This window comes from Hypomesus nipponensis, chromosome 18 (genome assembly GCF_054491055.1).
Source record: "Hypomesus nipponensis isolate SF chromosome 18, ASM5449105v1, whole genome shotgun sequence".
Classification (NCBI taxonomy): Eukaryota; Metazoa; Chordata; class Actinopteri; order Osmeriformes; family Osmeridae; genus Hypomesus; species Hypomesus nipponensis.
In genome coordinates this window covers 7,188,726-7,216,713 of record NC_140378.1, presented here as the reverse complement: position 1 = coordinate 7,216,713, position 27,988 = coordinate 7,188,726, and the positions used below count along the sequence as shown (strand labels likewise).

The 27,988-nt window shown below is 43.6% G+C and overlaps 4 protein-coding genes and 1 non-coding gene across 10 annotated transcripts; 4 read left to right on the top strand and 1 right to left on the bottom strand.

Moving 5' to 3' along the window:
- Positions 1 to 690: 690 nt before the first annotated feature.
- On the bottom strand, positions 691 to 8,346 carry LOC146251801 (uncharacterized). Its single transcript, XM_084679238.1, has 10 exons — positions 8,300 to 8,346; positions 7,939 to 8,127; positions 7,168 to 7,329; positions 6,986 to 7,075; positions 6,691 to 6,809; positions 6,488 to 6,551; positions 6,272 to 6,391; positions 6,003 to 6,150; positions 5,589 to 5,692; positions 691 to 5,422 (listed from the first exon to the last, which is right to left on the bottom strand). The coding sequence occupies exons 1-10, from the start codon at positions 8,327 to 8,329 to the stop codon at positions 1,289 to 1,291; spliced, it is 5,160 nt and encodes a 1,719-aa protein (XP_084535364.1). The 5' UTR covers positions 8,330 to 8,346; the 3' UTR covers positions 691 to 1,288.
- Positions 8,347 to 8,598: 252 nt separating this feature from the next.
- Positions 8,599 to 12,121, top strand: LOC146251800 (SAP domain-containing ribonucleoprotein-like). 2 transcript variants are annotated; one of them, XM_084681088.1, is made up of 11 exons: positions 8,599 to 8,748; positions 9,656 to 9,758; positions 10,032 to 10,081; positions 10,163 to 10,230; positions 10,393 to 10,444; positions 11,150 to 11,223; positions 11,308 to 11,345; positions 11,491 to 11,513; positions 11,609 to 11,686; positions 11,794 to 11,877; positions 11,962 to 12,121. In XM_084681088.1, exons 1-11 carry the CDS (start codon positions 8,716 to 8,718, stop codon positions 12,001 to 12,003), a joined length of 645 nt encoding a protein of 214 aa, XP_084537214.1. In that variant the 5' UTR covers positions 8,599 to 8,715; the 3' UTR covers positions 12,004 to 12,121. The 2 variants fall into 2 exon arrangements, with proteins under 2 accessions (XP_084537214.1, XP_084537213.1); XM_084681087.1 differs by having other exon boundaries at positions 11,491 to 11,528.
- A 165-nt stretch (positions 12,122 to 12,286) lies between these two features.
- ccnt1 (cyclin T1) lies at positions 12,287 to 18,845 on the top strand. Of its 2 annotated transcripts, none has more exons than XM_084680895.1 (9): positions 12,287 to 12,480; positions 13,328 to 13,409; positions 13,553 to 13,681; positions 14,150 to 14,210; positions 15,000 to 15,062; positions 15,197 to 15,242; positions 15,433 to 15,596; positions 15,807 to 15,877; positions 15,984 to 18,845. In XM_084680895.1, the coding sequence occupies exons 1-9, from the start codon at positions 12,308 to 12,310 to the stop codon at positions 17,268 to 17,270; spliced, it is 2,076 nt and encodes a 691-aa protein (XP_084537021.1). In that variant the 5' UTR covers positions 12,287 to 12,307; the 3' UTR covers positions 17,271 to 18,845. The 2 variants fall into 2 exon arrangements, with proteins under 2 accessions (XP_084537021.1, XP_084537020.1); XM_084680894.1 differs by having other exon boundaries at positions 12,302 to 12,480; positions 15,188 to 15,242.
- Positions 18,846 to 18,990: 145 nt separating this feature from the next.
- Positions 18,991 to 26,085, top strand: kansl2 (KAT8 regulatory NSL complex subunit 2). Of its 4 annotated transcripts, XM_084680978.1 has the most exons (11): positions 19,010 to 19,067; positions 19,513 to 19,649; positions 19,759 to 20,017; positions 20,246 to 20,418; positions 20,601 to 20,715; positions 23,219 to 23,382; positions 23,545 to 23,708; positions 23,825 to 23,921; positions 24,840 to 25,096; positions 25,206 to 25,412; positions 25,648 to 26,085. In XM_084680978.1, exons 3-11 carry the CDS (start codon positions 19,767 to 19,769, stop codon positions 25,723 to 25,725), a joined length of 1,506 nt encoding a protein of 501 aa, XP_084537104.1. In that variant the 5' UTR covers positions 19,010 to 19,067; positions 19,513 to 19,649; positions 19,759 to 19,766; the 3' UTR covers positions 25,726 to 26,085. The 4 variants fall into 4 exon arrangements, with proteins under 4 accessions (XP_084537106.1, XP_084537105.1, XP_084537103.1 ...); XM_084680980.1 differs by lacking the exon at positions 19,513 to 19,649 and having other exon boundaries at positions 18,991 to 19,067; positions 25,206 to 25,464; XM_084680979.1 differs by lacking the exon at positions 19,513 to 19,649 and having other exon boundaries at positions 18,991 to 19,067; positions 25,206 to 25,470.
- On the top strand, positions 24,087 to 24,221 carry LOC146251798 (small nucleolar RNA SNORA2/SNORA34 family). Its single transcript, XR_014732185.1, has one exon. It is a non-coding gene; the product is annotated as a small nucleolar RNA SNORA2/SNORA34 family (small nucleolar RNA).
- Positions 26,086 to 27,988: the final 1,903 nt, after the last annotated feature.

Here is a 27,988-nt window from a genome sequence, read left to right as displayed (position 1 = left end):
ACTTATGCGGGTCAGCAAATGAAATAAGATTTACATGTTGAACATGCATATTTGTTCAGCAACATGGAATTATGTCTGCAAAGATTATTGGAAAGTATATATGTTGCTTGACTCACAACAAAAGGATATGGTTTACTGCACATCTATTCAGTTCAGAATGAAAGGTGCTGGAGATGCTGTGAGTTCATCAGGATAATCTTAATCATGCTCTCCTCTTCCTTATCATCTTCATCTTTCTCTTTTTGTCCATATCAAACATACCCATGACTGCCTTATTGTACCCTCTCCATTCTATTCCATTCATTAGATGTTAGAGACTTGGATAACTAGAATGTGGCGCATGGATGAATGTCCCTGTGAAATCAGTAATCCTTCCACCAAGGGACTTCTTGTGAAAAGCGTGGTTGTTTATGAATAGCTCATTATGGCATGTTTTATTCTTATTAAAAAGGTGAAGGCCCAAGACACAACTGTGTTGAAGTTGGTGTATTAATCATGTTGCGTGTGAAGGTCATGAGTCCCTAAATTGTGAATAGCCTAAATCTCTTAAACACCACCTGACAAATTGGCCTATTTCTTCAATTAGTCTGGCTGATTAACGGATTTACACCAAAATTCTTTCAGCCTCTTTCTGCTGATACTATTGAATATAATATATAATTATTTATATATTATATTATTCAACAACAGAAAATTCTACAGACAAATCTTTTTAAAGGTATACTTAACTGAAAATTCACAGCATAAACACTTTTGATATGGGACGGATTACCTGAGTTACACAAATAGGTAAAATGAGGAAAGTGGCTTTGTCTGTCAATAGAACAATAGGTCACACATACTGCTAAGAGAGACTCTGCTTAAAGGAAAAATGGTAGGAATGCAATATTAATAAGGATTACTGGAGTGCTTGTGACTACCTAAATTCATCCGGATTTGTCCTACCCTTAGTTGAACTATAAAGTTACTGTGCTATACATTTTTGGTTTTAATAAACAGTGACATTGTTAAAGGTTCAATGAAACAATGTTCGCACTCAGGGCAAATCTTTTCTCAATCCATGTTATCTTTATGATTAACATAAATATTCAAACCTAGTATTCCCTTCCACTACACACGTCCCTTTTTGTCTTTTTTTTTTACAAAATAATTAAAACTGCAATGTTATTTAGTAATTTCTAATAAACAAATCATAATGCATGTATAGTAAAGTACAATGAAAAGTCAGATCGTTTATAATACGAAATATAGAATCAAATGCTTCCACAAGACAAGACTTGAATATGTCTCAGTTTTCCCTCAAAGTTTGGGTTGTAGTGCAGAAAGCATCTTCTCCAGCAGATGATCCCGGCTGTGACGTCTCCTTCTGGAGCTCAGCTGTCTCTCCAGCCTGCAGGGTGCTGCATGGGGAGAGGGACACAGGCGGCAGCAGTGCATTTAGACGGTCCTGGACCTTCAGAATGATCTCAAAGGCCAAGAGGTTCTCATCCACAACAGGCAGAGCCTTCATTTTTCTCTGAGATGCCTTGGTCTCCAGTTGGTAGTTGACTTCATCAGAGTCCAACAGTGACTCAAGGTTCAGGCTGGGAGCGTTGCTCTGGTCTGTCTCTGAGGTCAGGGAACGGCACTCCTCATCAGACAAGGATGGAGTTGTTGAGCGCATGGTGTCCTTTGGAAAGTGAGAGGGATTTCTACAGACTGTGTAAACCTTGACCTCCTTTGGTGCGATTTCTGTGGATTTTTCCAGATTGCAGACTGGTCGCCATTCCAGCTTCACCTTCTTAGACTTCTCGTCTGCAGTGAGCTGTTTGGCGAAGTCCACGATGGATCCGGAGGAGAAGGACTCAAGCTGGATGGGAGACTTGTCCCGGCCACCTTTGCTGTCTGTCTCAGAGATTCTCGGAGCCTTTTCCACAGTGAGGAAATCAGAATCACTCGAGGCGTACTCATGTGGGCTGCCATAGTTACCACAAAATGAAGAGGCCGTTGGGACGCACCACTGCGTTTCCATAGAGACAGAGCTTGATGCTGTCTCCTCAGCTGTGCTCGGGTCCAGTGTTGTCGCTAGTAAATTCCGGGTACCCTGCTCAATGACAGCAGGCTTCTTCATCGAAATGCACTTGCAATGACAGGAAAGCTGCTCACTAACTGGAGCCTCTTGTTTTTCTTCAATGGTGAAATACTTTTCTTCATCAACTATGAGAGTCACAGTGTCCTTCTGTGATACAGATTTATCAGACTCCTCCGCCAACATAAAGTTCTTATCCAATAGGTTGTCAAACATAGTCTCCATGAGGCTTGAAATGATGAACTCCATTTTGGATGACGATAACCAGATCCCCAGGTGCCCATGTATACCTTCAGATACTTTGGCAGATGTGACCTCACTAGCATCAAACCGGAGTTGGAAAAAAGCGGGAATCAAAGAGGTGTTGCTTTCCATCACATAAGTTCCCATGCCTCCCAAAACGCTGCAGACAGCATGTATAGTTGCCAGACTTACAGTCGGAGAAAGCGTGCCCTGAGGAGAGCCCTGTTTAATTTTGTTGATAAGCTCCCATTTGACTTCATCCAGAATGTTTAAAATGTATTCTTTGGCGACAGCTTCCATCTTGGCGAGTGAAACCTCCTCAGTCTTCTCAGTTAGAGTGGTGTCCTCACCTGCTGTGTCACTACTATGAGCCCAGAACTGACACACCTGGTCTCGATTGGGTGTGCACTGTTTGAGTTTGTCAGATATACACTTTAACATATCCTCAATCAAATAATTCACAGGACAGTCCTCAGAGAGGAGATTGTTCAACCCAAGTTGAGGCAGCGATAGGGAGCGTTTCACCTCGTTCCTCACAGACCTGGCCACGTTGTCTAGAAACGGCTGGGTGCTAATGTGATCGAGGACTTCATCGATGATGTTGAGATAGGGGTATTGGAATGAAGAGATCCTTCCTGCTCGGTACACTTCATGTTGAAGGGACCCTGCCTCAGAGTCAGAAACACATTCCACTCTGACAACTGTTTTGCCATTCACAGGTATTCCACTGGGAGAGAGAAGAGGTGGCCTTCTGTTTACAGTTGGTACCCAGACATCCTCTAATTCTGTTGTATTGGAAGGGAGTACACTGGATGCAGAGATGTTGCTGGTGCCCTCATGGAGCAGTGGAGGGACTTGTGATGGAAAGTGGCAGACATCTGATTCAGAAAGGTTGCATTTGGCTCTTCCAGCAGCAGCATTCGCCTCGGCTTGTGCCTCATTAACATTCAGTGCTAATTCAATAAGCACCATGTCTTTGCACATATCGAGAACATCGTTCACTAGATCATCAGATATGATCTTAATTTTGGCAGAGTCCATTCGTTTTGCTGGGTGCTCTTTGGCTGCCTTGGTGAGCAACTCCTCTAAATAGATAAGTGAGGGGCAGGGAGTGTTTGGAGTCTTGTACTCCACATTGGTCTCCATGTCATCCAGAACATTGCTCATAGCATCTTTGGCTCTCTGACTCACCTTGGGGGAGAGAGATCTCTTTGGGGAATCATGCTTGATCTTGTCACCAAAATCTTCCTTCACAGTCTGGAAAACATGCTGTATCAGCTGAGCTGCAGCAACTTCGAGATTGCTGAATGTCTGTCCATCTTTTGAGTCTTCAGCAATTGAGCTTTGGTTGTCGCTCTGGTGCGCCACGCAAATTCTCTGGATTGCTGTTGTCATCAAATCTTCGATCATTTGATGCCTCTCGGTAGAATCCTCACTGTGAAGGCTCACAGTGCTAAACTCTGGCAGAGAGAGGGAGCGTACTACCTCATCCCTTACATAGCGGGCTAACTTGTCTTTGAAAGGCCCTGTGCTGAAATGGTCAAGCACACTATCCACAAGTATGTAATACATGTGGGGGAAAGATACACTTTTGGAGGCTTTCTCCTCACTTGAGCCTTTCTGGAGTTCAAACACAGCTGGGTTTACCTTGCTAGGTTTTTTAAGCACATCGTACTCTTTTTGAATCATTTGAGACCTTGTGACAATCTCGTTGTGATCGACTGGGACCTGGGAGCCCAGTCTGGTGTCCCTGGTGTTACCATTCATAACAGCCTTTTCCTTGAGCTCACAAGATCTTGAGCAGGACTCAGGCAGATGTTGAAGAACTGGTACCAGTCCAAAAAGATCTGAGCTTCGGTTTTTCAGGGTATTCTCTGATGTCAAGGAGGTGACAGCGTTTTCAGATGATGTGATCTTGTCCTGACTGAAAGATTTCAATGAAGATGAGAGGGATGATTTGGCAGAAGGTGCCTGCAAATTCAGGGCAGCCATTTTACCTTGAGCAAATGCACTGCCCAGTGGAGGTAATGTGGCAACTGGTTTATGTCCAGAGAATACAATGTCATTATTGCCGGCATATAAAGTAGCCTTCGACATGTTGGTTTCACCCTCAGTGGACAGCACTTGCTTTGACAAGATGTTGTCAAATGCCATTTCGATAAGATTAAATGCAATATCCTCCATTTTTGCTTCCTGTAAATCCATCTCTGATACAGTGGTGGGCACACTGCTGAATAGTCCCAAAGTGCCCTCTACATTATTGTTGTCAGTAGACACCAATGTTTCCTCACTAAAGTGACCATCCCATGTTAGGTATTTGGTGTTTGCCTGGACTAAAAATGTTAAATCATTTATCATATCATTGACTACATCGAGAGCTATCTGGCTTGCCTTTGCAGAGATGCCTCTGAACCTTTTAGGGATGACTTCATGTATATTTTTGTCAACTTTATCCTTGACTAACTCCATGACGTCAGTGATCAGATTTGTCACATAGAAATTGACTTCCTCATCAGTGTCCATCACCTCTTTTGGTGGCTCATCAGCCTGATAGTTTGGTGACAAACAGTCCTTTCTTCCTCCACGGAGTCTGTGAACAGGTTCATCACTGGTCTTGAAGGGATTCACGACTTGAGAAACACATTTCAGCAAGCTTGTTGCTATTCTAGTATGCTGCGTCCTTTGTGCCACAGGCTTCAACCCTTGCACTGATGTCTTCTGAAGGATCACCCCACACTTGATGGACTCTGCTAGTTGCATCCTGACAAGCTTTGTGCCCAGATGGTTCAGGACAGCGTGGGTGACAGCATATTCGAGCTTGGTCTGAGACTGTGATTGGGAGAGGTTGAGTGGTCTCTGCATTTTTCCAACTTTTGGAAAGCTGTTTGCCTTTGAGAGAGGGCCTTGGGGAAACCTTTTTTTCTTCTGGACTTTCTTATCCTGGATCTCTTTATTTTGAACATCTTGCTCCCTCCTTGTAGTCTTGTCAGCAGAGGAAACCTCAACCTGGTGGTTTGATACAGGACCTTGTTCTTGGTTGGTGTCTGTGTGAGTGTTAGGTGCAGGAATGGCGGCCTTGCCCTTGCAGGATTCATTCACAGTTGAGGACCTCTGAAGAAAGAAACAATAAAAAGGAGGGAAAGCACCATTAGAGGTAAACTTTATATTATGTACTTGGCCATCAATACAAATTTAAAGACTATGTACTGTATAAAGATGATATATTATGGCATTATTTAATACCATTGTTCTACAGTAAGGTGTAGTGGAACAATACCTGGAAAATCTTTTCCAGGGTGTATTTCACTTGTCCAGTCAGTGGAGCCAGATACTCCTGTCTTGGTGTATGTGGGACCACGCACTCATCAACAAGGGATTTCCCTACAGAGAGAAATATCTTTTCACATTTATAAAGGGTTTTAAATTCATTGGCACTAACCATGTTACAAAATACACCCACTCAAAGAATAGTTAATGGAATCGGAATTAATAATAATAAGTGGAACTATTTTTGAATTTGAACTAACATTCTTTTTATTAATTACTATATTTTTGTATTTGAACAAGCAGAAGGAGCGACATGCTGCTGTACAGGACCTTCAGGTTCAACAGTGGTGAAAACGTAGAGCTAATGTTTGCCCATCCTGCATGTCCTCTCATTAAATGTATTAAAATATTTCCAAAAACGTACCCAGTCCTGGCGTGTCAAAGATGTTATGCAGAAACATGTTCTGTTGGATCCTGGCTTCCCTCATCTTCCTGTACACCTCAAGGTTTTGCAGAGTCTCCTGAGTTTGTTTCTGCTGCATGGCTTGTTTCTGCTCCAGGAGGGTCCTTCTCTGTAGGAACATTGAGTTGGGCTGGATTGCTTCAATTGAACCGACAGAAATCCTATAATAATGGATTAGAATGATTCACAGTAAACATGCTATTGTTGACAATTACATGGCAATGTCTTACCTTACTATCTCTCTTCAGTTTAACTTCCTTCTGGTACCTGGCTTTGTTGACTTCCTGCCTCACATCTTTTTCAATGACTTTTAGACGGTAGCGCTCCTTGGAAATCCAGTCTTCCTCACTCTTTAGAAAAGGAGGATAAAGGAGCATTTCGCCTTACCTGGCACCACAAAATGTGTTTGTACTATTTAACATGTATGTTTTACTTAGCAACCATACCAGATGTTTAAAGAGTATGTTTTCCCTCTTTGGACTGCACAATCCAAGCTGTCCATCATCTGCCCTGCAGATATCATGTTGCAAATCTTATAATCAGCATTGCTTCTGGTTTAAATAATAATAATCGAATGTGAAGTGACATTGACATAATTTCATCCCTACACGACAACCGTTTAGTGGCTGGATGCCTTCTACCTGCCCACCTAGAGACTTTAGGCAAAGGGAGATGTTCCAATAAGTACTCAGTCATATCTGCCAGCGTCACTTCCTCCGGAATACGGCCCTCCTCTTGAAGCTTGACCAGCTTCATCATCTGCTCCCTCTAAGTGTGTTAAATTAAATGTACTCAAGAAAACATCTCAAGGGTTTCTTCTTGAGGAATACAATACGTATTGACAATATCTGGCGTGACATTGAAAAAAATGCTAAATTAAACAAAAGCAGATTAAATAGATGTCATCAAACTTTGAATCTTAGAAATGTCTATACACCACTTACCATCTTTTTATTTGACTTTTTGTCAAGGTCATTCTTGACAGCACGCAGGTACTGCTTGTACGTGTTGTACTCCTTCAAAGAGCATACCACCTTTGGTATAGACAAAACATTGTGAGAGCAGTATGTCAGGTTAATAGTGAGATTAATCATTTTGTTGATTCATTGAGCTGATTTGGACATACTTTGTCATCTTTAGTGATGAACCTCATCCTCTTCAGCATTTTGTGCTTGTCTTTCTGGTGATAATACTCATTAAGGCTTGGATCATGCAGACTATTGTAACTTGGCCTCATGATGTGGCAGTGTGGATCACTGAGGTTGAAGTCAGATGTTGACTGATAGAACTGAGGGGAATCAGAAACCAATCAAAATCGTATTTCTAATATACATACAATAGACTGATGCTGTGATACACTATCACAGGGGCGATTCTAGGATCAGACCTTTAGGGGTGCTCAGCCCCCAATGAGAATGTGACATGAATACAGTGACTTGGAAAAGTACTAAACCCCCTTGCTAATATAAATCTACCAGCATCAAATGATAATAAACAATATTTTAAATTATTTTAGGGGGGCTGAGATTAAATTTAGGGGCGATTGAGTACCCCTAAAAAGGGTCTAAAATCGCCACTGCACTATCACTATATCATTCACCCTAAGGTGGTAGCTAAATGGACTCATTTCTGAGCCCCTTGACTTGGCTTGTTGAAACTGGAGCTGATTTCTACCTACTCTCATCTCGAAAGTGTGTATTAGGATCAGGGGCGCTGTATAGGGGGAAAAAGTTAGGACAATTCCAAGGGCCCCTGACTGACAGGTGCCCCAAAAAATTGAAAAGCTAATAGAAATGATTAACTTTGTTTTTTTTCATTGGGGCCCAAGATTCCTGGCGGCGCCCCTGAGTAGGATGTAAGGGTAGATATGGGACAGGACCTTTGGTACAGGTCTTACCTTTTCCCCAAGCTTTGACATAGACAATGGGATGGTGAAACCAGGCAGGGCAGGAAGTTTTGTCTTTTCAGGTGGCCTGCTCATTGGTTGAGGGATCTTTTTAACCTCATGTGCCTTCCTTAGTGGTGGAAGAGACTCCCTCATAGGATGAGTTACCCCCATTTTCTTCAAAATCACAGACACTTTGGTCTGAAAATAAAGTCACAGAGTAACAAACAATTGTTTAATTAACTCTCACAAGGTTGCAGGCTCAACTATATCTAATGACTCATATAACTACTACCATTTACTTTTTGGGAAGGCTGAATTAATTGTTTAAAATGTAAAACATGTAATTAAATAACAAATGAATGGAAAGCACCTGGTTTTGTTTTGATTCATCTTGCACCATGTCATCGCCGCAAATTATGTGAGTTTGACAGATTGAAAAAAAATGTCTCGTGCGATGTCATAATATAGCTACACGTTGACATAATTAGTCGATCAAGATTCTAGAATGCTGGGAAGAACCGAAGCAGGGCCTTGGATTTAGCCTATCCAAAGCTATTTTGAGGCATAATCATGATATATAAATATAATTAAAAGTTCGCAATGTTCACCACACACAACCCTAACCCTAACCCAACCGGATAACACTGAAAATAAAGTATACTGTTACTTGCCAGTAGAAATTACCTCGTTTCTTCAACAGGTGGCGCAACTATACCAATACTAAGCGCTTTGGGATGTAGAAGCTTTCAAATCCTGTGTAGAAATCACTTCCTTCAACAAAGAAAGATGGCTGATGTTGAAGATCTCCAGAAACTGAAGGTTTATGCCATTTCAAACTGATTTAGCTATTATAGAGACATTGGAGTATGTTCGTTATACTTGAACAATTGTCAGATACCATGTAAAGGAATGCTCTACCTGGAGAATTATCATATTGCTTAGCTAGACTTGTATCTGGAAATTGGCTGTTTGCTCAGGTGCGCACGAGTCACGCTGCCGAAACTGAGTGACTGTGAGACGGGCTAGGGCAAAAAGTGCTAAATGTTATTTACCAAATGGAAGATTTGACTGCTTAACTACTGATTGATCAATCAATAATAATCAACAAACTTCCATTTGCCCTGGAAGAAAAACTAAAACAATGACGAACTAGGTGCTTTACAGCTAACCATTTAGGCTAGCTAGCAAAGCAGTAAAACTTGATTTCATAGACTGTATATAAATGTGTTATTTACAGTCTATGCCTGATTTCTTTAAAGGATTTGTTCATAATCATAGGGAAGCACTACCCAGTGGCGAATTATTTGCATTTACACACATTTAAAAGATTTAAATTTGCTTGGATATGTTGGTTTGCTTGCTAGCATTGTTATGTTAGCTAGGAACTGATGCGCTAAAGGCTAGTAGTACAGGACTGTCATTGGCTAGCTAACGTTAGGTAGCTAGGGAACTTAAACTGCTTAGGCTATCTGTCCCACGAGCAATACTACCTCATTTAAAAGTTGTTTTGGCTTTATAAACAACGCATGAATTAAAAGTTCACATTTGGATGCTACTAGAATGTATATTTCTGCATAATAAGAATATCAGAAGGGTGTGATACCTAGCTAGTTTTGATCTAAACCAGTGGTTCTTAACCCTGTCCTGCATGTTTTAGATGTTTCTTGGCTCATGTTTCTTGTCAACTAAATGTGAATCCAACTATTCTACCCATCTCTCTCTGCAGCTTGCGGAGCTGAAGGCAGAGTGTGAGGCAAGGGATCTGGACATAAAGGGAAACAAGGCCGATCTTATTGCTCGGCTGCAAGCTTATTTGGAGGAACATGGAGGTAAGACTTGCATTTAGATCGAATGGTAAACAGTTATATAGGCCTACCTCACTTTAAATAATTCACCAATAATACTTGCATATAACGTCTCATATGTACTATAAGATTGGTTAGAATAGATAGATTTTACTTGAGTAAGTGCATGTTTTATGGAATTATTGCCATGATTGTAAGTTTTTGACTATTAAAAACTATTCTTTTTTTTCTTTTTTAATTAATTCCAAGAGATGACATGATGTAGTGTTACACCTTTTTACACTTTATTTCTAATAGATGACTGTGGAGACGTGAATGAAGATGATGTGCTGGGAGAGGACACAGAGGTAAAACATAACCATTCAAACATCCAGTACGAGAATGTATTGATCTGTGGTAATAACTGATGATTGGTGTTCTACTTTTAGGACTTCCCCAAAGCTGAAGATGCTGCTGACCAGGAAAATAACAAAGAGGAGGTTGCAGTGTCTGAGGAGTGAGTTCATTTGACACTTTAATCATCTTGGGTGCATCAAGATGCAGTTGTGGACAAAGGTCTTCCTGAAAGATCCCCTGGACCAGAGCCAATTATTTTGCACATGATACATAAGAGCCTTTATAAGATTACTAACTTAATTGCTTGCTCATTCTTTTTCAGGGTGACTATTAAGAAGGTTGTGAAGATCACACCACCAGTGTCTGTTGATGAGGTATGTAAGCTTTTTCTTAACAATCCCGGTTAGTGGTTTCCCAGATATGGATAAAGCTTAACCTCGATACTCACTACCTTCAATGGAAATCATTTAAACTAGTTGTTTGCCAAAGACAACAGTTCCCAGTCATCACTGTAAATGCTGACTTCCACATATATGCTTGTCCATCATGATAAGCCTTGTGTGCATTCACAGTGAGTCCTCTGACAAGGCTCAAAGTGAACACAGTGAGTCCTCTGACAAGGCTCATAGTGAACACAGTGAGTCCTCTGACAAGTCTCATATTGAACAGTGAGTCCTCTGACAAGGCTCATAGTGAACACAGTGAGTCCTCTGACAAGTCTCATATTGAACAGTGAGTCCTCTGACAAGGCTCATAGTGAACACAGTGAGTCCTCTGACAAGGCTCATATTGAACAGTGAGTCCTCTGACAAGGCTCATAGTGAACACAGTGAGTCCTCTGACAAGGCTCATAGTGAACACAGTGAGTCCTCTGACAAGGCTCATAGTGAACACAGTGAGTCCTCTGACAAGGCTCATATTGAACAGTGAGTCCTCTGACAAGGCTCATAGTGAACACAGTGAGTCCTCTGACAAGGCTCATAGTGAACACAGTGAGTCCTCTGACAAGGCTCATAGTGAACACAGTGAGTCCTCTGACAAGGCTCATAGTGAACTCAGGCTTTTCTTGGCTTTCCCAGAAATTACAGAAAAGGGCTGAACGCTTCAATGTGCCTGCATCAGCTGAAAGCAAGAAGGCCATACGTGCTGCCAGGTCAGTGTGAAACAACATCCCTTGCTCATTTTTACTAAACATTTCTGGTTTTATATGGTTGATTTATATGCATCTTTGGTTCAGGTTTGGTCTGCCTGTTACCTCTCCAAGTCCCCCTGGAGGTTAGTACATGCTTTCTTTTGAATATTAACATATTTTATCAACTAGGCACATTTTAAAGTGTTATCGTCAGAACAGTATTCTTGGAGGTACCAATTTGAAAATATGTGCTCCACTTAACAAATGTAAATATCTCCCACTCTACAGGTGTATCCCTGAATAGCAAAACAGTGAGTAATATAAAGGTATCATCATATGTTGCCACCTACTGTCCTTAATATAGCAGTGAGGAAGCAGAGCTAATGGATTTGTCTGTCCCCTCTAGCCTGTGATGGTCAGCGCTGAGCAGCTCAAGAAGAGAGCTGAACGATTTGGTGGGAATGTTTCCTCCATTTCCAAAAAGGTGGGCATGTTGTAATATTTTGTTTAGGTCACGTTTAAATTGTAACCAAGTGTGTAGTTTGTGATATTGGTCATTCAGTTAGATCAAATCCAACCATTCTGTCCCAGGTTGAAGAGGACGAGAAGCTGATCAAACGGAAAGAGAGGTTTGGGGTCCAGACCAGTGGTGTTCCTGCTAGTGCAGATGTTGAGGTATGTTTCTGATGTCTTTCCTGAATGTTTCTCAAACTCGAGCTTAGAGAAGTAGAACTAATTTGGTTTCATTTTTTTCAACAGGCAAAAAAACAGAAGCGCTCTGAACGGTTCGGAAAGGTCTAAAGTGATGACATTTTTAAAGTGCTGTTTTTTTATAGCTCTGTATTTTGTGTCAGGCCTGTTTTCCCCTCCCTCCCTATTTTGTAAAATTTTGTGATTAAAATTGTTTTCAGTTTTTCCAGATTTGGTGTGATTCTTTCTGTGCGTTTACACCTTGTGTCGCAAGAGCTGGGTCGACACAGCTTTCACTGCGCATGTAGTTTGAGGTACATCGCCATCTGGTGGTGATTCTGCACCACTGTGACGTATTCATGAAAGACGCAGCTTCCTGTGACGCTTTTTTTTTTAAACATCGTCCTTCTCAGTAATGGCGGCTTCGTTCCCTTCTCCTTCTGCAACAAACAACAACAAATGGTATTATACCAGAGAGCAGATCGAGAATAGCCCGTCGCGACGTGCCGGGCTTGATCCAGATAAGGAATTGTCCTACAGACAACAAGCTGCAAATCTCCTTCAGGATATGGGACAACGACTCAATGTGTATCTTTTGTCGTGGTACGACTAGCATCTCAGCTTGCTAGGCTAAGGCATTAGCCTAGCTAGCGAAAAGAGGTTGACGCCGGTTTGGCGGCATGGTTATGTATTTGCTAGCTTGCCAATATCGATTGTGTCTCTCATTCTCCGTTTTATATTGTTACTGTGGCAGGTATTTGTTCATGTAGATGATTTAAGGGTTAACTAGCTTCTAGCTACATTCGGTTGTTAGCTGTAGCGTAGAGCGGTTCTTTGCGGTGCTTGTTGTAGGGGGCACATTGGTCTAGTGAGCTCGCGGTCTAGGCCTCTTCGGGCCTCCGTTTGGCGTTTCCTGTGGAGAACAAAAGCTGAACCTGGTGTAGAAACAGCGGCAAGTTGGAAATATTATTTAAATCATATCTAGCCAGCCAAGAAAGAACTATAGCAAATTCGATAGCCAATGTTATTAGTCGTGTGGCCCCATCGTCGCTAGTTAGCCCGTTGGCTTTTCTGTGACTAAAGCGCCTGTGTTAGCATTAGCATGCTAACAATCTTGTTTTAGAATCCTGGGTGCAGGGACTTTTTTGAGAACTTTTGAAGCTGTAGTTTTAAAGCTTTATTGCAACATAATTCGAGGAGAATGTAAAGAGTGCGTAATATGTCAAGGCAGCGTTATTGAGGTATCTGGGCTGTTTATTTCCCAAACTTATTCTGCAGAGATGATGGTACTGTCATGGCAGCCAAAACAACCGCTATTGGTATCAAAATATGTAGAAATTCATCTATTTTATTTTATTGGTGAATAATATGATACAGGTGACTGTTGAAGAGACTGTTCAATTTCAGCTGTAAACCTTAACCCATCGTGCATCAGATCCCAACTCACAATAAATACTGCCATTGTCTACATGCATAGATTCTACATGGTCCAGTCTTTCACTCGATTTCACAGAAATGTAAGTTGTTCTATTTCTACCCTTTCCCCTTGCATATGACAGTTTGAAGCCTAATGTCTCTTGTATATCATTATCTTCTGCCCAGCATAATTCTGTTTGTAGTAGCATGTATTCCCCTTTATTTACATTTGTTTTCTGACCAGGTCATAGCTCCCGCCACACTCTTCTTGGCTGCCAAGGTTGAGGAGCAGCCACGTAAACTGGAACATGTAATCAAGGTGACCCATGCATGCCTCAACCCTCAGGACCCATCACCAGACATCCGTAGCGATGTAAGTATAGTTAGGTTGTCACTGGTCTTTGTTGTTCTTTTCACAGGGCACCAAGTTGATTTGAGGGTGGTGTCTCAGCATGAAAAGTATTGGTTCCCTCTATGCCCCGTTTGAGGAATATAGAGCAACCTTGTCAGTTTAAAGAATTGTCGTTCTTAATCTTAACACACATCCCCCTTTTCTCTCTCAGAATGCATGATGTGCAGGCAGCATTATCCATCCCAATGTTTTTTGTCAAGCTAATCTGAAGCCTCCAGTGTCCTGTTTCAGTCTTACCCTGACTATCACTTTTCCTATTTGGAAGTGCTTGTTTGCTTGAGAAGTAGTTTGATTGAAAGTTATTGGGTGATCTGGGGCCATTGGTACTCCCACGGTAAGGTTGCTTGAGAGGAAAGCAAGTTGTAGAGTGCTGGGTGAAAGAGAGAGAATGCCTCCCAGTGAGTAACCTGCCTGTCCTCTCAACCTCAGGCTTATCTGCAACAAGCCCAAGACCTGGTCATTCTTGAGAGCATTATACTCCAGACCCTGGGTAAGTTGGGAGTGAAGAATGGAGTCTCTGATTCCCCAAACTAGAGAGATGTGCTTTTAAGGTACTATTAACCAGCTCTGCTCTTGTCCACAGAAGTGTCTTGAGGGGGTTTGCAGCATTGAAAACACCTCTAGTCCCCCATGCTCATATGAGCTCTGTATTTCACTCATGTCTGTCCTATCTGTTGTTTTCATATCAACTTTACAGTGCAGCCTTTTCTTTCACAATTACCTTCAATTTTCCGGAGACTTTAAGCCATTTAATTTGGGCAAAAAGGACATGATGCAGGTTGTGATACGGTATACTGAATTGAATGGAGTGGCCCATAATATATTCATTTCCAGTTTTGATCAAATACAAAGGACTGACTAATCTCACAGTTCAGAAGGGATAATGTGTTGCCCATGGTTTAATTTCGGAATACCGTACCTCTTGCAACTTTGGGCTCAATGAGTTGCATAAAAAGTTTTTTCCAATTGTTTGTTTTGCCGAGCCATTTATTCTCACTCATCCACATTTCTTATCCAGGGTTTTACCTGAAGGCGTTAAACAGTGCATTCCTAATCACTTAGTTTCACTAAACGGTCTTGGTAAAATATAATGTTTCTTTCAGGGCTTTTACTGCGAAGTGAGCTGAGTTGGTAAAATCAGTACCTGTTGAGCAGAACTGTTTTGCCATGGCAACCTTAAATTCTGTGAACAATTCAGGGTAGAGGATACTATACTATACACTGGACTTGTGTTGCTCATGGAACCTGTTCTGTCTCCCCTCTCCCCCCTTCATTACAGCCTTTGAAATCACCATTGACCACCCACATACTCATGTTGTCAAGTGCACTCAGCTTGTCAGAGGTAAGCATCAAAAAGCACTCCTCACTATTTCCCCCGTTGCTTACTGATAGTCTCTGACAAATCCCGTAAATAGCCACGGTGTTGACGTTGCAGGTTTTAATTGTACTTTTTGTTTCCGTTTTTTGTTGTCCCAGCGAGTAAGGACTTGGCCCAGACGTCATACTTCATGGCCACCAACAGGTATATGCACTCTTCTGTGTCCATTTTAGCAGGACTATCCTATCTAAAGCCATGCTCCTCTAAACCAAAGCCCAGGAGTGTCTAATGTCCAGGCATCTGATGTGAGTGTCCTCTGAATACGGTTCTGTCTTCCCTTTCCTCCTCTTCCATGCAATGTCGACGGCTCCCTGGAACCCCCCCTGCCGTGTAGTCTGCACTTGACCACGTTCTGCCTGCAGTACAGCCCACCCATCGTGGCCTGCGTGTGCATCCACCTGGCCTGCAAGTGGTCCAACTGGGAGATCCCCGTGTCCACAGACAGCAAGCACTGGTGGGAGTATGTGGACCCCACTGTCACCCTGGAGCTGTTGGACGGTACGCTTTAATATATCACACCATTAATCACCTGGGTAGACCGTGGCCGGTTGTCCCATCTTATTTGTAGCTTTGGATTGGATGGAATGTAGTTTTTGTGAACCAGCGGTAGTGTGCAACGACGATGGATGGAAAGGGAATTCTAGAGTCATGTGGGCCATTTGATCCATTCATCTACCATGTAACATTTGAATGATTTCTTTTCAACAGAGCTCACACATGAGTTTCTGCAGATCTTGGAGAAGACGCCGAGCCGGTTAAAACGCATCCGCAACTGGAAGGTAAGTCTGTCTAACGCTGGACACGCACAGCTTTAAGAATCCTTGTGTGTGTGTGGGCTCTTCCCCGTCCTGTCACTGCGTCTCACATCCCCGTCTGTCGTCCCAGGCGGCTGGGCAGACAGTGAAGGGGAAGTCCAAAGTCCAGGAAGACGGAGACCAGACAGACGCCATGATGAGCATGATATCCATGGCCTCTTCGGAGAGCACGCTGGCGGGCCTGATGAGCCTCTCGGCCCCAGCCTCCTCGTCCTCCTCCATGGATGACGCGGACCGCGGCACAGTGGGCAGCGCCCAGCACTGGCAGGCCGGCGGCAAGGCCGACCCCCAGCAAGCCAACCACGAACTGCACGCCCCCGCTAAAGTGTCCCTGAGCGAGTACCGGGCCAAGCACGCCGACGTCCTGGCCGCACAGAAGAGGAAGCTGGAGAACATGGAGGCGAGCGTGAAGAGAGACTATGCCACTGCTGCCCAAGCGCTGATTGGCCAGCAGAGGAAGGAGAAGCAGCATCATCACCAGCAGCAGTCGGGCTCCTCGCACCGTTCCAGTTCGTCGTCCTCCGACGTCAATAACCCTTCCCCCATCATCCTGAAGATCCCCCTGGAGAAGGAGAGGAACGATCGCAGCTCCCTAAAGATGCGCTTCCCCCTGGGGACTGGTCCTGGAGGCGGTGGGGGGCACAGTGGGGGCAGCAGGGCTCTGGACCCAGACATCAAGGTGCGAATCCGCGTGCCTGAGAAACGAGGGAGCTCAGGGGAGGAGGGCAAGAGCAGGGACAAGCACAGAGAGCGCTCCAACCACCACCACCATCACCACCACCACCATCACTCCTCCGGTGGGGCTTCCCTCTCGTCTTCCTCCCATAAACACTCATCCGGTGCCAGCGGAGGGGGAGGGAGCAGTAAAAAGGTCCCCAGTGACTCGTCCAGAATGAGCTCCTCTTCCTCGTCTTCTACGTCTCGAAAGAGGACCCACCCTCAGGAGCCCACTGCGGGCTCTCACACCTCCAAAGCCAGTAAGTCCTCCAGAAACTCCTACCAGCTGCCCTCCCTGTCCTCGTCATCTGGACACGCTCTGGGCCACGGCTCTGACATTTTACCTGCCCTGGGCCTACCCCATCACCCTGGAAACTACTCCCACTCCAAGGGGGAGAAGGCAGACACAAACGGTCACAACACAAGTGGAGGCGGTCAGTCCAATGAGTACCAGGACACGTTTGAGATGCTGAACTCACTGCTGAGTGCTCAAGGGGTTCAGCCTTCCCAGCCTGCCATGTTTGACTATCGCTCACAGTATGGGGAGTACAGGTACAGCGGGAGCTCAAGGGGGGGCAACACGAGACCACCACCTCTACCTGCTGAACCCCCTCCCCCACTGCCACCTTTACCTAAATGAACTCTTTTGAATCTATTGCTATTTAATTGCCATCACAACCATGTTACATAAAACATTACTCTCATGGATTCTGCGTCCTTTTGGGTGTTGGTGATCAAGATTCTGTGGGGTTCAACTTGACAGCAAAGAAATGTACTTTTTATACATACTTTCAGTTATGTTTTGTTGTTTTACCATATGTACTTGGGGGGCAATAATGGGACTGGAGGAAAAAAAAAATGTGCAAAAAAATTATTTATGAAATGTGTAAATACTATTTTTGATGTTGATCCATTTTGTATCATTAACTCGTGGAATGATGGGACCTGATATTTTAGTCATCCCTTTTTTTGAAGTTAGTTCAGCATTACTCTGAGTGAATAATGTAAGCTGAAATACATTTGCTTTACTTCTTACTTGGTAAGTCATGTTAGCAATTTGTCTTTTTTATGTTTTTAAAGTGTGATATTTATCATTAGTAATGAATGCTTATGAGAAAAAGAAACCCTCTTCTAAAGATGGCCTGCTCTTTCTGCTGCGTCCTGTTGGGCAGAGAAATAGACCTGTTCTTACACAAGCTTATTTGAAAATGCATGTCTCCAAAGCCATTGTTTTCATTGATTGTTCAAGTACTGTAGTCATTGAGGCATAGTTTCTCTCCCTCTGATTTGTCAATATATTTTTTTCTCTGAATTATTTGGTAAACAATGTTGTACAGATATTGTAAAATTACTAAAGTGAACATAAAAATATTTTTACATTTGAAAAAGTTGCTAAAAAAAATCCTGTAAATTATTTTAAAAAACCATAACTTTTTTTTAAAGCTATAATGTGTTGCAGTCATTGTTTTAAATGGTTGTAAAATGTCAATATTCAAATAATTACACTAACGGACAGTTTATACTACATATCTATGTACATAATATTCACAAACCAGTGCAGTATAAAATCTAATGATGGAATTGACTTGTCTTAGGTGTTTTGAAACAGAACTGCTAAGTGTTATTCCCATTATTGTCTAATACTAATGTTGTCTTTGATACATTGAAATATTTCCTAATAGGTGGTATTAGGTGTGTGAACCCATGTCATGTTCATTGAACAAATCATGATCAAAAAGTAATTTCATTCAATGTCTGCACCACAGTTGTTTTTGGCAATCTGACATGGTCAAAAAGGTGTTGCCCTGAACCACCATTTTCCTCCTAAAATATAAATACATGAATGAGGATTAGTTTGGTTTGCTGCAGATGGCAATGTGTTTTCTCTGACATAAATGAATGATCACAATAAAGCTGATGTAGCTAATATGAACGTAGAAAAATGTCACTAATGCAGTTCAATGACGTCACACATGCGATTCAACACAAAATCACATTGCTCCCTGTTTCCCACCAAAAGCTGCAAAGCTTCAAGTTTGACATGTCCATCATCTTAGTGTTTTAGCGGTACCACATAAACTCTCAGGTCTGGAAATGAATCATTTGGGGTGTTTCTTGTTTTAATGAGCTTAAGGTCTGCGTTGTTTTGGTGAACACTGTTCTTTTTGTAATGTGGTTGATATAATCCCATGTCAATAAATATTTTAAAATGAAATTTCCTAACGTATGGCCGTTTTCATCCAGTGCACATGTCGAGTTACGTTTTTCTCTGTTTTAATAGACAGACAAATTACGCCAATCGTGTTCATGTTACTTACCTACAGCTCAACGCCAATCAAATGACGAACGGGGCGGGTTAAATGTTTCAATGCAGTAGAAGCGCAGCAGACATACGCAGTGCTTCGCGAGCCTGGCACAGTGAAACAAGGAATCTGAGGTAAGGCAGCGTCGATGTATCAACTGAGAATGTGGTTAGTGTAGCCGGTCTTTGACATGGTCTTATTCTAATTTCACAATAATCTGACCACATGTGAAGTATACGAAGAAATAACAGATTTGAACGAGAAAAAACGGTTAGCTTAATGATAGAGGTATGTAGCTTGTGCTAAACAAAGATGGCTGAGCTAGGCTAACATGCTAGCTTTCTCTGACGTTGCGCTAAATGGGCGGACTGATCTGAAAGTGGCGCGTGATAGGGTTGTTCTGCGGTGACTAGTCAGCACTGGAAAGCTGACTTCATCTGTTATATTGTGGGCATGTATTGTTATCAACTCACTGTCATACTGACTAATCAAACTACTAAGACGTTTGTTTAAAAACAAGTAAATTACGCAATTCAGGATGCAAGTGTGATGACTACCTTATTCCTTGTGTACTTAAAGCCGCAGTAGAGGGTCAGGTGTTGTCAGCTGTAACAATATAGGAAGGTCTACCTACCGCATTGAGTTGTGTATTCTACATCAATAGAACCGGATTCGCCCATGAACTTTCTTACACGCTCACAACCTGCATGGAATTTGTAATACGGTTCTTACACTTCATTTGCCAACAAAAACATTCTCCTCATCAGTAACATAATCTGGTGGTCATTCAGATTGATATTGATATTGTTTTTGTCCCTCCTCCAGGATCAGTGATGAATAGGATACGAATCCATGTTTTGCCGTCGAGCAGGGGCAGGGTGACCCAGGCTAGCCGCCCCCAGGAGCCCCAGGCCTGCTCCTTCACCCAGAGGCCCTGCTCCCAGCCCCGCCTGGATGGCCTGGAGCTCTGCATCAAGCACATCCTGGAGGACAAGAACGCCCCCTATAAACAGTGCAGCTATGTCTCCAACAAGAATGGCAAACGCTGCCCCAACGCAGCCCCCAAAGTAGAGAAGAAAGATGGGTGAGTTCATCTGGAGGGTGTTGGCCCTTTTACCTTGATCGCTTTGGGAGATTGGGCCTCAGAAGTATTCTGGCTTGAGTTTAGTGAAGCCAAGTAGAGGTCAATCAAAATCGCATGTATTCATCCATGAATTATGGGCTACAAATTAGTTCCTACAAGATGGTTTGGTACACAGCGAGTAAGTCAAGTGTCTCTTGCTCTCCATCTGATGCCCCGCTCATCCATCAGGGTGACGTTCTGTGCCGAGCACGCCCGCAGGAACGCCATGGCCCTCCAGGCTCAGATCAGGAAGTCCTCCTCTGGTCCCTCCCCAGAGGCCCTGCTCGCCCAGCTCAGCGGGTACAGCCGTGCCGACCCACATGGCCTGGACGTGGGACGGAGTGAAGCCAGCCGCATTCTAGGTGCCAGCATTTCTGTCTGTCAAACGTTAGGTTTTATGACCTCAGGACAGACCTCTAAGGATGTCTGTAGAATGTGTCACAACCAAAGATCAAGTTCAGATGCGTTTGCTGGTGTCATCATATTGTCTGCCGCAGTATGTCATCTATTGGTACAGAGTTGCTGATGGTGTGTGTGTGTGTAGATGAGGACAGCTGGAGTGAAGAGGAGCAGACCCCCCTGGTACTGGACCAGACGTGGAGAGGAGACCCTGACAGTGAGGCTGACAGCGTTGACAGCGATCACGAGGATCCTCTCAAGTAAGACAATCTCTCCCCAAGGGTCAGTTCATACTCGCCACAAGTACATTTAGGTAACTATAAGGGCAGGGGGACTTAAGAAGCTCTGTTGGGAGGAGCTACCCTGGCAGCCTGTCAATGTTAAAACCCCACTGGGCTGCACAGTGCCTTGCTGTAACACTATAGAGCTTTTACATTTTGAGTCATTTAGCAGACGCTCTTATCCAGAGCGACTGACGGTAAGTACAGGGACATTCCCCCCGAGGCAAGTAGGGTGAAGTGCCTTTCCCAAGGACACAACGTCATTTGGCATAGCATTTATCTGTGGAAGTGCCATCGTTGGAACATTTGATCTCTAGATGTTTGTGTTATAGAAATCTCCCTTCCTCTTGATGCCAAAAGACATACTAGTCTATTGTCGACAAAGGATTTTTATTTACAAACCTGCTGACTGCAGAAATATGAAGTCAAGCATAGCAGCTGTACCTATTGCAGCCAGCAGGAAACCCTTGGTGGACATGAGGATCATTATTTGTTCATAGCATCAGTTATCACAACCTTATGGCAGAACCATTTCAGATGACACTAAGGAATTATTTGACAGGATTTTGAATAGCTTTATTTATTATTTAGTCTGGATTTAGACAACAAAAGCATGACCCACTAATTTAAATGTTTTATAAAGGGTAAACAACCATGCCACCTGGTGGCCACTGAAGGACATGTTGTATGAGTGGCATGCAGGGACTGCAACAAGCCTGGGAACCAGACCAGTCTGCAAGCTTATACTTACTGCTCTGTCAGAATGGTCTGGCTATCCTCTCATGCAAACAGATTTCTTTCCGGCATGGAAAGTGTGGGTCTAACCTGTCATACCTGTTCATCTGATTTGAGACTCGTTTGATAAGATGACTAAACAGCATGCATCGTTGAGGTATTCTATAAACAATCAAGATGATGTCTTCTTACTCTGGTTGGTTGTATCTATAAAATTCTATCAATTTGGCGTGCGCCCGTTGATGAGCGCCCCTTTGGGAAACCAAACTGAAACTGAGGTTTCAGGCTGATATGCATTTGTGAATTGGTCAGGCAATGCTGGGCTTGAATCAGGCCACACCTGATTCAAATAAATGGGTCGTTATCAAGCTCTGCAGAAGCCTGATAACGAGCATCCATTTGAATCCATTTGAATCGGGTGTGTTTGCAGGGAAATATCTAAAACATCAGGAGTCTCATTTAAAAGGTTGCGGACGCACAAAACGGGGCTGAAAATGTGCGTACGCCGCTTCCCACTTAAAGGTTCTGATTTATAAAAACAAACTTGACGGGAGAATGTGCGGTCTTCCACGCAAAGTCTGACCCTCCCGTAGGCCTATGCACATTTTGGAGACAGTGGGAATTGGTGACGCAGATGACCATACTGTCAAACTGCAGAAAGTAAATGTGGGAAGAACATTACTCTTAATATTTATATTTTGTTTTCCTCACACACATTTTTTTTTCCACTCCATATCATCATTATCATGAAGATTAAATCCAGCAGTGTTATTTGCGCTTGTACTGAGTGATAATTGTTCCATAAACACCTTGTACAATCCAACTAAAATTTGAAATCAAAATTCAGCGCTGTCAGATTGTCCACTACAGGAGTGCAGGAGGGGGAGATTCCCAGACTGCATGGAATTCAGGGTAACGTCACATATCCTACCTTTACATAAGTGCAGAACACAGTGTATAACTAAATATATGTATTTAATACCGTGCAAATATCCTCATGTCAAAAACTGGAAATACAGTTGCTAACCTCCCGTGCAATCGCTACACTCTACGTCCTCGTTATCAAGACTTTAATAGACAACTGTTCATAACAAAAAGCTTCCGTTTTCAAATTGTATCTCGACTCCGGGTATCGTCTGGCACAGTTGATGCCACTCGCACAGTTTTTTTTGTTGGTGATCCACCGGCCACCAAATAATGTGGTTTTCGGGCTTCCACCAATAGGTGGGTGTGAGAAGTTGCGCTTTTTAGTTTTTTTTTCCCACCGGTCGCCATGATTCACTGAAAGAATAATCACATGCCAGGGTCATTAGTATACTGGATTAGCATTCATGATGTGCTTTGCATTGACCATTTATGGTTAAAAATTGGTGTGTTCAGGGCAGGGAAAGATGCTGATTCACGTACGCACACTTGTGGGTAATCTCTGATTTATAAAGGGAACATTGCTTACAGGTGTGCATACACACGGTTTTATAAATCTGATTTTTTTGAGTATGCCATTTTAGGCGCCATTTTTTGGGGGCGCACGTACAGTTTTAGTAAGAATCCTACACACAGTTTTATAAATGAGACCCCAGGACAGTGGGACCAGGGTTGAAGACCACTGGTGTAGGGTTTTCACACAATGCAACAGCAGTATGAATTATTTTATTTTATTGCATGGGTGTATTGCTGTTTGCCATGTTATTTGTCCCATCATGACATGAGCAGGTTTGACAGCTTTTGGCCCCTCTGGTGTGTTCAGACATGCTGGAGTGTACACAGCAGAAGAAGTGGCCCTGATCACCAGGGAGAAGTTGATCAGGCTCCAGTCTCTCTACATCGACCAGTTCAAACGCCTGCAGCACCTGCTGAAAGAGAAGAAGCGACGCTACCTGCACAGTCGCAAGGTGGAGCACGAGAGCCTGGGTGAGCAGGATGCAGCAACGCATTTGTTGAAACTCATCCAGCTTTCTGCGGGCATGCTGCTCCATTCCCCTGGGGAAGGCTTTAAGGAGGGAGGGTGAGGCATGAGGATGGTTCCCCTGAGCCCTGGTGTCTGTACTGATCCAACTGTGACGTGTGCGACAGGGAGCAGCCTGCTGACGGGGCCCGAGGGGCTCTCCCTGAAGGAGAGGGACAACCTGAGGAAGCTGAAGGCTCTCCGACGGTACCGGCGCCGCTACGGCGTGGAGGCCCTGCTGCACCGGCAGCTGCGAGAGAGACGCCAGGCCATCACGGAGGGAGCTCCCCAGGTCTGGCTCCTCACTCCCCGGAGCTCTACAGATGGACACTGGGATTAGAAGGGATTTTGTCTTCTCCCACATCTCCTGTACTGGTCATTTAAGTTTGATGTGTTTTCTGTCTACAGACGCATTCAGCCAGAACCGGCCAGAGGTGCATCTCCTTCGTTGAAGGGCCTCGCTGCTCTAACCAGAGTCTCCCCATGACTCGACACTGCGTTTCACGTATCCTTCACGGTGGAAATTCATGGCAAAGTTGATGTCAACATTAGATTTAGCATCAAGTGTCCAAGGTTGCAGCATGTTTTTGTTATCGTCATTTGAAAGGTTGATGTACAGTACATTCATTCATTTTCCCTCTCCCACACGACCTCTTTAGTCATAATAAACATGGCCCTGATCAAGACTGTCAGTTTGCTGTAGCTGATGGTTTCAAACAGGAGCCAAGATGAAAATCTTCCCATGGTCTGTTGGTTTCCCCTAAATCTCCCAAGGGGATAGTCAATTCAGTTGGAAGAAACAAAATGCCTTTTTGAACTCCAATTTAACTAGCGTTAGAGATGTCTCCCGATCATTTTTATTGGTTACAAAATAGTAGCCATACATCTATCAAATTATAACTGCAGATGTAAAAAGTCTGAAACTGTCTCAGGTCATGTACCAACTGTAAAATCAGCAACATGGGTTTGTACTGGAAGTATTATTTGCAATGATGTGAGCTATGAACTATTTCCAAGACCTTCATTGTAAGATAAGTCCCTGGCAGGGTGAAGGCGCAAACAGCCATTGTGAAAATCCATTCAAGCCTGTCATTTGCACAGATCGGCATCTTACCAGACAAAGCAGCCTTATGCTGTGGTTATAGTAGGCTTATTTGAGGATAAGTTGAAGGACTCATACCATGTTTATGTAACTGTTCCTGTCTGTAAAATGATTTATAGTGTCGCATTGCTCTTGACTTCTTCAACAATGACTACAACAAAATCACCCTTGTGTGTTTGCCTCTGGTTACATAGTCAACATTATCCCTTATGAAGGAAGTGGCTTGCTTCCCTTCCCTTTTGATGCCAGTCAACCACAAGGTTGCCTCATTTCCTCTACATCACTGCCCTTTCTATTACCCTTGACTCCCAATCTGTGCAGACATCTACCAGGACAGTAACCAGGTGCTGTTCAAGGTGTGTCCTGGTTTGAAGGACGTGCCTTGCGACCGCCCCGTCCACATGGGCCAATCAGAGGAGCCCCGCTGCTCCCTGCACCTCACCCTGCCCCCGCCCATGTACCAGCCTGAGCAGGAGCCCCCTCCCCCGGAGCAGCAGCTCATCCCCGCCCCCAGGGACATGTACCTGAGCGCCGCAGAGCTGCAGCCCACAGAGAGCCTGCCGCTCGAGTTCAGTGATGTACGTGGCTCTTGTTCTTCTGCGTATGCGTAGCATTGCGGTTCAGCTGCTGAACCGTCCAGCTGGGGGTCTCTGTAAACGTACTGACGTGTCGTGTTGCGTGCTGTAGGACCTGGACGTGGAGGGAGACGGGATGCAGTGTCCCCCCTCGCCTCTGCAGTTTGACACGGCCTTGGCCCTGGAGGACCAGACCATCCGGGCCATAGCTGAGGCCCCCATGGACATCCTGACTGGGGGAGACCCTGAGGAGCAGGTGGACCTGGACGCCTCAGGACAGGAGCTCTCTGACAGAGACATGGAGGCCATAGATGACCAGGTGGGGTCAGGACTACCCTCACCCCTCAAGATAGTGACAAGCTGCTTTTTAGGTTGTGGTAGGGCTTAAATATTCATAATAAACCCAACTTGTATCAATATGATTGACTCACTGAACACATCTCGAAGAAAACATTGTAGACTGCTATGTGAAAGGAAACCTAACCGATTTAGGCCAAGTCTCTCAGAAGGTGGCCTGTTCTAGCTGTTCTCTAAATGGTGTGGTTTGTTCCCAGGTCGTGTCTGAGGTGGTTGGAGGCCAGGAAGATGGCATAGAAAGCTCATCCCCTGCTGTGGCCGCTGTCACCAGATGAAGACCATCTGTTCTGCCCTGTCCCTCAATCCAGACGACCAGCCAGTGCATTCCTGTCTGAATTACAGTTGACCAATCAAAACCCAGTTTTATCTACAATGTAGATCATTAAAGTCCATTTGCAATAACAATACAACTACTGAATTACTATGACAGAACGGTATTCTTTGTATTATATAAATATATCAAAAGCTATTTTGATGCCAGTTTCTTCCAATGTTACCTACGTTTTAACCAAATTGACCTGTGTATATTCAACATAACTCTTGATGTATGAATACCAAAATGTTGGTAGGAGATTACATGTCACTCAACACATTGTTTAACAAACCTTGCCGAAATAAACTATTTTGTGATACTATTTTCTTAGCTCTGTGTTTTTTTTATACGTTAAGTGGACAAAGTGGTTTTTAATTCCAATGTATATAATGTATTCAGACTTGCATATTTTGCAGCACTATTTGGCTCGTCTCAAAAGTCCGAAATGTTAGATAGAAAATCAAGTCAAGTATGATTGAAGTTATGGTTGTCAGCATGGGACAGCCTGCACTGAAATTGGGGCGGGTAAAGCGATTTCATGCAATGACATCACTTTTCCTCACTCCAGACACGAACCACTGCGAGAGGCTGGATACGACCAGCCGCTGATGAGGAGCTGTTACTGAAATGAAAGTAGTAGAACGAGACGTGGACACTATCTCACAAGCGGGATTCAGAAGTTAACATACCGTCGGAAACAAAGTTCTCCGCAGATACTACAGTAAGTGAGGTAAATTCCTGTTAAGCAGCACATTTCAGGACTTTGACTGGACGCTTTACCATCGCATTACGCATAACGAGACAGGCGCTAGCAGAACTGAGAATGTGCTGAATCCCCAGCAACTGATTTAGCAAAATGTTACATTTTATGGGTTTGTTTTGCAGCGATTATTGGACTAAACAACATTTTAAATGCGCTGGTGAGATTGAATGATTACTCTTCAGCCGCCACTGCATATGTAACCCAGTAATGTATTTATGTTCTGTAGCCTGCTCTATTAACTATGAATATGGTACTGTGTGAGTAGAGTGCTCTATCATTGGTGGAGCTTGCAGCACTGACCTAGTAATTGAAAACCATTTTTTTCTGTAGTTTTAGATTACATCAGTTGCCAAGCTATGTTCACTTCCATCATGAAAGTAGTGACTAATACAAGTGTAATGGGCAGTATAAGTATTCCCTCACCCCATTGCCTCTAATTGTTGACAGATGTTTAGGACGCCTTTGTCTCCCAATTCTTGCTGTTAAGCTAGCTGTGCATTAAGGGAAATCAGTTTCAGAGTTCTGAGTAAATGTCTCAGAACATTGATATCCGGTGGCATTGGAAACAGGCTTTATTATGGCAACACCAGGACACAACACATCAGTACCAGGCTATATTTATGCTGGGCAATGCCAGATGTTTGGATAAAGACATCTGAAAGTCAAGGTCATTCCTGAGTGATTTTAATAGCAGTGTGTAGGGACAGGTCACAGCTGCATTCACACATGGTAAGAAAGATAATGATTGTTCAGGCACTGCAGCTCATAGACAGGTCACAGTGTCAGTCCAAGTCGAGCTCCCCCTCTTACACCTCTCGCCTTGCCCGACTTTGAAGATACGCAGGTCTGGGTTCCTCGAGTCGTTTATCAGTTTTCCCTTTATCTCCCTCATGTCTGCTTTGTGCAGGTGGCAACCGTGGGTATACTGCAAACTAGCACTTCTAGAACACATTAGCATGTAGAAATATGAATAAATGACTCTGCTGAGGCTGCGTGATATGACAGAGACACAGCAGGAGGGAAGACCAAGATCTCCCGGAGACATCACTACTCGTTCCCCACATGCACACACACATACAAACACAAACACGCGCACGCGCGCACACACACACACACACACTGCAGATATTTAGATGAAAGGAATTATCTTTCGCTGCATTGTTTCTGCCTGCAGCCTTTTGTTTTGCCAGCGTGTCGTGGAGCTCTGAGTCAGAGCAGAAGATGCTCATTTGTATTCTTGTCGACAGCGAACCCTGTGAAAGAACAACTTAAACTCTTGGCCTTGTGTTTACTTGCCTGGTGTTCTCTCTGTGTTGGAGCATGCTCTGTATTAAGGGCTCACAAAGATCATGGCAAAACGGTTTCAATCATTCCAATGATATGAGCTACTGTGTGTAGTGTGTCCGTTGAAGAGTCCACCCAAAGGAGGAATCTACGGTCATACAAACATTGGAGTTGGCAA

What these genes read in the sequence shown, in the direction of transcription:
- LOC146251801 (XM_084679238.1), bottom strand. Translation starts at nt 8,329, where the DNA reads ATGGTGCAAGATGAATCAAAACAAAACCAG. An exon ending in AACTGAAGAGAGATAGTAAG is followed by an intron (nt 6,151 to 6,271) that starts GTAAGACATTGC and finishes ATGTTCCTACAG; the next exon opens with AGAAGGACCCTCCTGGAGCA. An exon ending in CCCTGGAAAAGATTTTCCAG is followed by an intron (nt 5,423 to 5,588) that starts GTATTGTTCCAC and finishes TTCTTTCTTCAG; the next exon opens with AGGTCCTCAACTGTGAATGA.
- LOC146251800 (XM_084681087.1), top strand. Translation starts at nt 8,716, where the DNA reads ATGGCTGATGTTGAAGATCTCCAGAAACTGAAG. An exon ending in GAGGTTGCAGTGTCTGAGGA is followed by an intron (nt 10,231 to 10,392) that starts GTGAGTTCATTT and finishes ATTCTTTTTCAG; the next exon opens with GGTGACTATTAAGAAGGTTG. An exon ending in CTCTCCAAGTCCCCCTGGAG is followed by an intron (nt 11,346 to 11,490) that starts GTTAGTACATGC and finishes CCCACTCTACAG; the next exon opens with GTGTATCCCTGAATAGCAAA.
- ccnt1 (XM_084680894.1), top strand. Translation starts at nt 12,308, where the DNA reads ATGGCGGCTTCGTTCCCTTCTCCTTCTGCAACAAACAACAACAAATGG. An exon ending in ATGGGACAACGACTCAATGT is followed by an intron (nt 12,481 to 13,327) that starts GTATCTTTTGTC and finishes ATCGTGCATCAG; the next exon opens with ATCCCAACTCACAATAAATA. An exon ending in AACGCATCCGCAACTGGAAG is followed by an intron (nt 15,878 to 15,983) that starts GTAAGTCTGTCT and finishes CTGTCGTCCCAG; the next exon opens with GCGGCTGGGCAGACAGTGAA.
- kansl2 (XM_084680977.1), top strand. Translation starts at nt 19,767, where the DNA reads ATGAATAGGATACGAATCCATGTTTTGCCGTCGAGCAGGGGCAGGGTG. An exon ending in TGCCGCTCGAGTTCAGTGAT is followed by an intron (nt 25,097 to 25,205) that starts GTACGTGGCTCT and finishes TGCGTGCTGTAG; the next exon opens with GACCTGGACGTGGAGGGAGA. An exon ending in TGGAGGCCATAGATGACCAG is followed by an intron (nt 25,413 to 25,647) that starts GTGGGGTCAGGA and finishes GTTTGTTCCCAG; the next exon opens with GTCGTGTCTGAGGTGGTTGG.